General features: G+C 71.1%; 2 protein-coding genes across 2 annotated transcripts; one reads left to right on the top strand and one right to left on the bottom strand.

Annotated features, from left to right (window-relative positions):
• Positions 1-1552: 1552 nt before the first annotated feature.
• On the top strand, positions 1553-4900 carry GADD45GIP1 (GADD45G interacting protein 1). The gene is given in 4 exon segments (XM_074810324.1): positions 1553-1668; positions 2546-3133; positions 4475-4602; positions 4605-4900. Coding segments are annotated over 4 exon segments (1059 nt in total). The 3' UTR covers positions 4832-4900.
• RAD23A (RAD23 homolog A, nucleotide excision repair protein) lies at positions 4878-9089 on the bottom strand. Its single transcript, XM_074810316.1, is given in 12 exon segments — positions 4878-5412; positions 5947-6108; positions 6180-6310; positions 6788-6872; positions 6976-7020; positions 7023-7063; positions 7066-7107; positions 7476-7531; positions 7809-7955; positions 7957-7988; positions 8088-8249; positions 8910-9089. Coding segments are annotated over 12 exon segments (1083 nt in total). The 5' UTR covers positions 8982-9089; the 3' UTR covers positions 4878-5304.
• Between the last annotated feature and the right edge of the window lie 76 nt (positions 9090-9165).

Here is a 9165-nt window from a genome sequence, read left to right as displayed (position 1 = left end):
GTGCCAGTGCCCGTGACTGTGTCGTGGCACTTCCACGCCGATGACAGCGCCGTGCCGCGGCGGTGTGGGTGACAGTGACAGTGGCAATGGCAGTGGCAGTGGCGGTGACAGTGGCGGTGGCAGCCTCATCTGTCATTCCGGCTGCGGCCGCGTCCCTCCGCCATCTGTCACCACCCGGTGCCAGCACTGGCACCGTCGCCGCTGCCACCGTCACCCCTTCGCTGCCGGAGGTGCCGTCACCGCCGCGGCCCCGAGGGGTGGCAGGAGGGGCCCCGGCTTTGGGGCGCCCCAGACGTCACCGGGTGCCCTGGGTGTCCCCGCGGCTGGAGGGGACCTCGGGAGGGGGCGCTGGGGGGCGGGGGGGGTGTCTCAGCACCCCCCCCGCCGGAGGGGGAGGGGAGGGTGGGCACAGCTGTGGCCCTCCCCCACACTGGGCCGCTGTCACGGTGGGCCGTCCTGCGGGGGACACGGGGGGACACGGGGGGACGTGGGGGGACACGGGGGGACGTGGGGGGGACGCAGCCGCACAAAGCCCCCGGCCCCCCCCCCCCCCCCAGCGGCAGGGGGGGACACTCGGGGTGGTCTCAGGTGTCCCGGCCCCCGCCGAGCCCACGGCCAGAGGGTACCCGGGTGTCCGGCGCACGCGAGTCCCTGTGCGCACACGCGTGTGCAGCCGGCGCGTGTCGCCCAGGGCCCGTCGAGTGTGTGTGTGTGTGTGTGTGTGTGTGTGTGTGTGTGTGTCCCGCCCCCCCCCACCAGCTGCTCAGGGGCCGCCAGCGCCAGATGTGCCGCCGCGACCGGCTGGGGCCGCAGATGGAGCCGAGCGCGGGGGGGGGGGGGGGGGGGCGGCGCTCACACACGCCGCCACATGCAACAACACGCCCTGACACGCCGTGACACGCTGCAGCATGCGATGACCTGCCACAACATGCGATGACACGCCCTGACCTGCCACAACATGCGATGACACGCCCTGACCTGCCACACACGCGATGACACGCCCTGACCTGCCACAACACACATTGACACGCCCTGACCTGCCACAACATGCGATGACACGCCCTGACCTGCCACAACACGCGATGACACACCCTGACCTGCCACAACACGCGATGACACGCCCTGACCTGCCACAACATGCGATGACACGCCCTGACCTGCCACAACACACATTGACATGCCCTGACCTGCCACAACATGCGATGACATGCCCTGACATGCCACAATGCACATTGACACGCCCTGACCTGCCACAACATGTGATGACACGCCCTGACATGCCATAACATGCGACAAAATGCCCTGACATGCCACAACATGCGACGACACGCCCTGAGCTGCCACAACACACGATGACACGCCCTGACCTGCCACAACATGCGATGACATGCCCTGACATGCCACAACACACATTGACACGCCCTGACCTGCCACAACATGCGATGACACGCCCTGACATGCCATAACATGTGACAAAATGCCCTGACATGCCACAACATGCGACAACACGCCCTGACCTGCCACAACACGCCCTGACCTGCCACAACACGCGATGACACGCCCTGACACGCCACGACAGACACCGACACCACAGCGTGTCACCTGCCACCCCCCGGGGACACGCGTGGGACGGGGACCCGGGCGTCCGGGCTGCACCCCCCACCCTGGGTGGGAAAAACCTGGGAGGGGAGAAATGCCCCCCCCGGGGGTAAATCTGGGGCTGGGGGTCTCGATGGCAGAGAAGGACAAAGGCGGGAGCAAAGGAACTGCAGAGGCCCCAAAATCAGGCAAAATTGCCCCAAAATGGGCCAGTTTCCAGCCCCTCCCCTTGGCCGGGTTTGGGGGTCCCTGGGTTCGGGGGGGGGGGGGGTTGGGGCCGGGAGCGCGGACACCTGGGTCCCCCAGCTGGCGGGGGGGGGGCTGCAGTGGGGGGGGGGCTGCAGTGGGGGCGGGGGGGCCCGGACGCCTGGGTCCCCCACCCCGGGGAAGGTTTTGGTGCAATTTCGGAGGATTTTGGCTCTGGGTAGCAGCGGATTTTTACCGGCTGCCGAGGCCTGGAAGCCATTAGGGCTGCCCCCCCCCCCCCCCGGCCCCCGGCAGCTCCAGCCAGAGCTTGGGGGGGGGGGGGGGGGGAGCGGACCCAGGCGTCCGGGGGCCCCGGCCCCCCCGTGGGGCCCACGCGGGGAGCGGTCCCAGGCGTCGGGGCGCCCCCCAGCCCCTTTTCCCGTCACCCGGCTGCACGGCCCCCCTCGCCCCCCCCCCCCCCCCCCCGCCGGGGATCCGGGCGGCCGGGGGCCGCTCCTGGGCGCGGGGGGGGCGGGGGGGGCCGGGCCGCGGGCAGGGAGGGGTTAACGCCGCCGAGCCCTTGGCAGCGCGCCCCGGGGTTTGGCTGCGACTGAAAAGGGGGGGGGGGCGGGGGGGGGCGGGGAGGGGCGGGGGGGGGAGGGGAGCTCGCGCCGAGCCCAAACCCACCCACCCCCCCCCCGCTGCGGGGGAGGGGCGGCTGTGGCGGAGCATCGCGGAGGGGAGCGCCCCCCCCCCCCAGCCCCCCGCCGCCCCCCGCCGCAAGGAGGAGCCTCCCCCCAACACCGGGGGATCCCCCGGGCCCCCCCGTTGCGCTCCCCCCCCGCCACCATCCCGCTCCGGGCCCCCCCCCACCGCTGGGGTCCCCCCCGCCCCCCGCCGCCGCCCCCGGCTCCTCCCCCGCTCCAGCCCCTCCGCCCGTCACGTCCCGGCCCGGCTTCCGCCCGCGCCTTCACCCGCTTCCGCTACGTCACTTCCGCCGCCCGCGCAAGATGGCGGCGCCCATGGCGCGAGGGCTCGCGGCGCTGCTGGGCCGGGCCCGGGCCTCGCTGGCGATCGCGGCCCCGGCGCGGCCCTACCGGGCGGCCCCGCTGCGGCGCGGCGCGGGCCGGGGCCTGGGCCCGGCGGACCCCGCGGACCTGCGGGCGGCGGCGCGGCGCTTCGGGCGGCTCGGGGAGGCGGCGGCGGTGCCGGTGTGGCGGCTCTGGCCGGGCCCCGAGCAGCTGCGGGCGGCGGAGGCGGAGGAGCGCGAGTGGGACCCGCCGCTGCGGGAGGTGGAGGCGGCGCTGGACCGGCGGGAGCGGGAGGAGGAGCGGCGGCGGGAGGAGAGGTGGGGCGGGGCGCCGGGGCGGGCGGGGGCACTGGGAGAACTGGGACCGGACTGGGGGGGGTCACTGGTGGAACTGGGGTCAGGGTCCTGCGGGGGGCACCGGGGAACTGGGAGGAACCGGTGAAAACTGGGAGAAATGGGAACGGAGCTGGGGAGAACTGGAACCGGGTTGGGGGGGGGTACTGGGGAGAACTGGGGGCATTGGGAGTACACTGGGAGAACTGGGATCACGTCTGGGGGAGGAAAAACTGGTGAAAACTGGGAGAACTGGGACAGGGTTTGGAGGGGCACTGGTGGAACTGGGGTCAGGGTCTGTGGGGGGGGACGGCAGAGGAACTGGGGGCACTGGTGAAAACTGGGAGAAATGGGATTGGAGCTGGGGAGAGTGGTAGGCGCTGGGACTAAGGCCCACGAGGCACTGGGAGAACTGGGATCGGATTGGGGGGTGCACTGGTGGAACTGGGGTCAGGGTCCCGACGCGCTGGGGGCACTGGTGAAAACTGGGAGAAATGGGAACGGAGCTGGGGAGACACTGGGGAGAACTGGAACCAGGTTGGGGCGGTACTGGTGAAAACTGGGATCACGTCTGGGGGGGGCACTGGGGAGAACTGGGGGGATTGGTGTCACACTGGGAGAACTGGGATCAGGGTCTATGGGAGGAAAAACTGGTGAAAACTGGGAGAAATGGACTGGGCCTGGGGACGCTCTGGGGAGAACTGGGACAGGGTTTGGAGCGGCACTGGGAGGAATGGTGGGCGCTGGTGGGACTGGGAGGAACTGGGAGGAGCGGTGGGCACTGGAGGGACTGGGAGGAGCCGTGGGCGCTGGTGGGACTGGGAGGAGCTGGGAGGAGCGGTGGGCACTGGCGGGACTGGGAGGGACTGGGAGGAACTGGGAGGAGCAGCGGGTGCTGGTAGGACTGGGAGGAGTGCGGGCTCTGGCAGGACTGGGAGGCACTGGGAGGAGCGGCGGGTGCTGGTGGGACTGGGAGGCACTGGGAGGAGCGGTGGGCACTGGCGGCACTGGGAGGCACTGGGAGGAGCGGTGGGCACTGGCGGGACTGGGGAGGCATTGGGAGGCACTGGGAGGAGTGGCGGGCACTGGCGGGACTGGGAGGCACTGGGAGGAGCGGCGGGCGCTGGTGGGACTGGGAGGCACTGGGAGGAGCGGTGGGCACTGGCGGGACTGAGAGGAGCGGTGGGCACTGGCGGCACTGGGAGGCACTGGGAGGAGCGCGGGTGCTGGGAGGCACTGGGAGGCACTGGGAGGCACTGGGAGGAGCGCTGGAGCGCGGGCGCTGGCAGACCCCGGTGTCCCCACGCGGCCCCTCGGTGCCCGCAGGCGGCAGCTGGTGGCCCGCAGCCTGGCGGCCATGCCGGCCCGGGTCAGCGCCTGGCGGCAGCAGCGGGCGCAGGCCCGGGAGCGGGCGCGGCAGGAGGCGGCCCGGCGGCAGCGGCTGCTGGCCAGGCGGGGCTGGGGGACCCCGCGCGCCCCGGGACCCCCCCGCAGGGCAGCGCCCGGGCCCAGGCGCTGCTGGAGGAGCTGGAGCGGCGGCAGCGGCGGGAGGAGAAGCGGCGGCGGCGGCAGGAGCGGGACGAGGCCGCCCGCAGTGCCATGGCCGCCGCCGAGGCCGCCGCCGCCTCCCTGCCCCCTCCCCGGGGGCCCCCCCCGAGAGGCACGGGGGCTCCCTCCCCCTGAGCCCCCCCCCCCCCCCCCCCCAAATCACACCCACGCGACCCCGGGATGGTTTTAAAATTCTGCGTTTAATCTCTTCTTCCCCCGAGTTGTGGTTCTTCCCGTAGCGCTGCCCCACCCCACCCCCCGGGGCCAACGGGGGAAGGGGGGGGTTGGGGGGGGGAGGGGGACAGGAGGAAAGCGATTTGCTGAGCCCCCCCCCTCTGTGGGGGAGGGGAGGGGGGGTGGGCGCTCCAGGGGCTCCACCCATCGCTGTCGCTCCCTGGGGAGGGGCGGGGCGGGGGCCCAGGGGGGGTCCCAGTCCCACCCCTCCCCAAGGACAGACCCCAGCCCCAGGGGGGGCTGCGCGGAGCTGCGTGTGTCCCGCCCCCCCCCCCCCTCCCCCACTGCGGTGGGACCCCCCAGGAGGCAGCGTGGGCCCCCTTCCCCCCTCCCCCAGAGGTGGGGGGAGGGTGGGGGGCGCCTGCCCCAGCCCCTCAGTCATCGTCAAAGTTCTGGCTGAGCAGGAAGTTGGCCGCCAGGTTCTCGTTCTTCTCGCAGGCGAAGTAGGCCTGGATCACCAGGCTCTCGGGGAAGCCCAGCGCCTTCACTGCAGGGAGAAACGTTCACTCTGGGCCCTACTGACACCCCCAGGGCAGGGCCAGCTTCCCACTGCCATGGTTAACTCTGAAGCCTAAGGATAGCTGTCACTGCGTCCTCCCCGAGGTTAGCTCCGTACACGTTATGAATTAAGAGTGCTCTGGCTCCTCACGATGGCTGAAAAGCAGTTAGTGCGTTTCTGGTTTTCCCTGACAGCTGCTTTCTGCTGTTGTTAACTCTGGAGCCTAGTGACTACAGCCCAAGCACTCCCATTATTAGCAGCTATAAGAATACTGCACCTCCCACCAGCATTAGCTCTGGGTCTTAATAATACCTCTAAAGGTGGGTCGTTTCCCCGACTTCCTCAGTGCTGTACACTCTGGTCCCTACTGATGGCTGTAAATTACCTGCAGTGACTCGTGTCCACAGATCAGCCCTACTGTTAACTCTGATCCCTACTAACACCAAGATCTCCCTGCACCCTGCTGATGTCTGAGAGCCGGTGCCGCCATGTTGCCCCCCCTGTGGTGTCCCCTCGCTCTTACCCTTTCTATGGCTTCTTTTTCCTGAGGCGTCACCTGGATGTAGTTCATCTGGGGGGACTCGTCCCCGATGGCGCCCATCTCCCCCTCGAGGTCACCCAGCTCCCCCAGGGGCTCGTTCAGCATCTGGATGAACTGCTCCTGGTGCTGGCTGATTTGCTGGGGGAGGGAGGGCGAGTCAGGGGGTGCCGGGGGGTAGGGTGGGGGGTCCCGGAGGGGGTGTCGCGTACCTGGAGCAGCTGGGGGTTCTCCTGGCCCAGCTGCTGGAGCAGGGCGGGCAGCAGGGCCGGGTTCTGCTGGATCACCTGCCGCATGTTCTGGAACTGGGGCTGCTCCCGCAGGAACTCCAGCGGGTTCTCCCCTGCAGGGGGGCGGGGCCAGATGGTGAAGCCCCACCCACAGGGAGGGGCCTGGCCAGGACACACCCCACACCCCTGCAGGAGGTGCCTCAACCCCCCACCCCGAGGTGGGACCCCCACAGGTGCTGCTCGAGGGGGTGGAGCCTGGCACAGCCACGCCCCACAGTGACCACGCCCATGAAGGGGCGGGGGGCTGCTCAGGCCACGCCCCCACATGGTGAAGGGCCTGGTAGCACCACAGCCCTGGGTGGGGGGGAAGTGGGTGGTGTTTAGCGCTTGGCCACACCCCCAAGGGGTGGAGCCTACAGACCCCCACCCCCTGGTGGCCACATCACTCAAGCCCCAACCCCACCCACCAGGGAGGAGCCCCGAGCCCCGCCCTGAGGGGACCCTCCCAGCACCACCCAAGTCAGAGCCGCTTGGGGGCGTGGCCAGATGCGGCCCCACCCCGTGGGCGTGTCCTGCAGAAGCCCACCCACCCACCCACCTTCAGGCGCCGGCTGCTCCGGGGGGGCGACTCTCCTGCACCGGGGGGCGCTCGGGCTCGGGGCTGCCGGGGATGCCCTGGGGGGGGGGTGTGGAGGGTGGCAGGGGTCAGGGGGGGCCCTGAACCCCACCCACTCCCCGGGACCCCCCCCCCCCCGCACCCCCCCCGGCCCCAGCTCACCGTCAGCAGGTACTCGACGGCGCGGTGGGGGTTGTTGTAGCTGGGGGGGCACGCAGCGCAGCCACCACCCGCTCCCGCTCGTACCCATCGACATGATCTCCGTCAGCATCGTCTCGTACTCCGAGCCCGTCACTGCCGGTCCCGCGTCAGCGCTGGCCCTGGGACCCCCCCGGCCCCAAGACCCTCGCCTCCCCCACCCCTCCCAGTTACCCGTGACAAGGACCCCAAACTCCACAGACCCCCATTTATCTGTCCCATTCCCTCACCAAGGGACCCCCAAAACATTTTCTGTGACCCCTCCCCCTCTCCTCCACCCGCCCCCCCACCTCCCCCCATCCAGAGCCCTCCCCCTCCCAGTGACCACCACGTCCTGAGAAGCCCCCACCCCACAACCCCTCTGGGGACCACAAGTCCACACCCTCCAGGGATTCCCCCCCACATCCCTCCCCCTCCTTCCCCTCGCCCAGGGGAACCCCCCGTTCCCACCCCCTGGCACCCACCGAGGGTGGAGGCAGCATCGGCCGAGCGCCCCGCGCTACTTGCGGGGGGAACAGAGCTGTGGATGCAAGAGAGAGATGAGGCAGTCGGGGCTTTTCTAGGAGCTCCGGCCCCCAAAAAACCCCTGTGACCCCCCCAACACCTCCCCATGCTGGCCCAAACCAGTCCCCACTCTCCCCCTATTCCCATTATTTCCCCCCAAATCTCTATGCTGGGCCCTAAACCCCCCCAGCTGCTTTGCTTCAGCTGCTCCTGTCCCCTGCACCCCCCAGCCACAAAATCCAACAGAATTAGACGCCCCCACCCCCCCTCCTTGGGGCTCTGCCCCCCCTTACCCCGCTGCAGGCTCTGAGAGGGCAAGCGGAGGAAGGTCATGGGATGGTGTCTCCTCGCTGGGGGCAGCCGGCGGCGGGGGGACGGCGTCTGCGGCCGGGGGAGGCCCCGGTGCCGCGGGAGGCTCCGAGGTGCCGCCCGCCTCCAGCCTCGGGGGCTGCAGTGCCCAGCGCCGACTTGGCCTGTGGGAGGGGGGTCGTGAGTGGGTGGGGGAGCGTCCCGGTTTTTTGGGGGGGGCAGGGGGAGTGTTCTGCTCTGGGGTGGGATCTGGGGGGTCCCACCTTGGTCACCATGACGACCACAAAGTTCTTCTCGTCGATGCGGTACTCGCGAATGGGGACGTCATCGCTCAGGATCTTCCCGGCGTAGATGAGCTTCTGCCCGGCCACGGGAAAGGCGTCGCTGCCCTTCTCCGCCTCGATCTTCTCCTTCAGCGCCCGCACCTGAGCGCACGAGGGGTCAGGGGCAGCCCCCAAGCCGGGTCACCCCAAAACCGCGAGGTCCCACCAAACCCCACAAGGGCCCGTGAGCCGGGGGAGTCACCCTCCTGCTCCGCGAAGGAACAGCCCCTGGGGGGCGGTGGGCGGCAGCTGGGGGGCTGCTCCGAGCCGGGGGGGGGGGGGGGGGGGGGGGGGAGTTCGCCACCGCTGATATTCAGCCCCGCACAAAGAATTCCCTCCTCAACCCCCCCAGCGCGCAGGGGATCCCCGCGGGGGGGCACTGGGGAGCCCTGGGCTGCCTAATGACAGAACCCGCCCCCCCAACACCTGACGCCGCAGCGGGGACGACACCCGCCCCCCCCCTCCCTCCCCGGAGGGGGCAGGACGCGACACAGACCCCCCCGCCCCCCCCCTGCGCGGAGCCCCCGCGCGCGGCTCCATCCTGAGCCGGGGGGGTGGGGGGGGGAACGCGGGGACGGATCCGAAACGGCCCCGCGGGGGACGCAGAAGTCCCGCGCGGCCCCAGCGCGGGGGGAGCCGGACCCCGCGGCGGGCGGGGAGCGCGATCGGGGCCGCCGCGGGCCGGCGGGGGGGGGGGAGGCCCAGCCCCGCCCGCCGCTCCCGGCCGCGCCCGCCCCCGCCCCCCCCCGGGGCCGCGCTCACCGTCTCGTGCGGCTCCATCCGGATTTTGAAGGTTTGCTGCTGCAGCGTCTTCAGCGTCACGGTCACCGCCATGGCGCGGCGGCGGCTCCTCCCGGCGGCCCCACAACATGCAACTCACGCCGCCGCCATCTTAGGCGCCCCGCCGCTTCCGCCACGTGACGACCCGCCGGAAGTGCGTCACGGCGCGGGCCTGGCCCGCCTCCACCCCCGTCACGTGACGCGGGAAAAGGCGCGGAGCCCGGTCACGTGAGGCGCG

This window comes from Strix aluco, chromosome 35 (genome assembly GCF_031877795.1).
Source record: "Strix aluco isolate bStrAlu1 chromosome 35, bStrAlu1.hap1, whole genome shotgun sequence".
NCBI classification, from domain to species: domain Eukaryota; kingdom Metazoa; phylum Chordata; class Aves; order Strigiformes; family Strigidae; genus Strix; species Strix aluco.
Note: the sequence above shows the minus strand (reverse complement) of the source record. Positions and strands in the feature narration are given on the sequence as shown.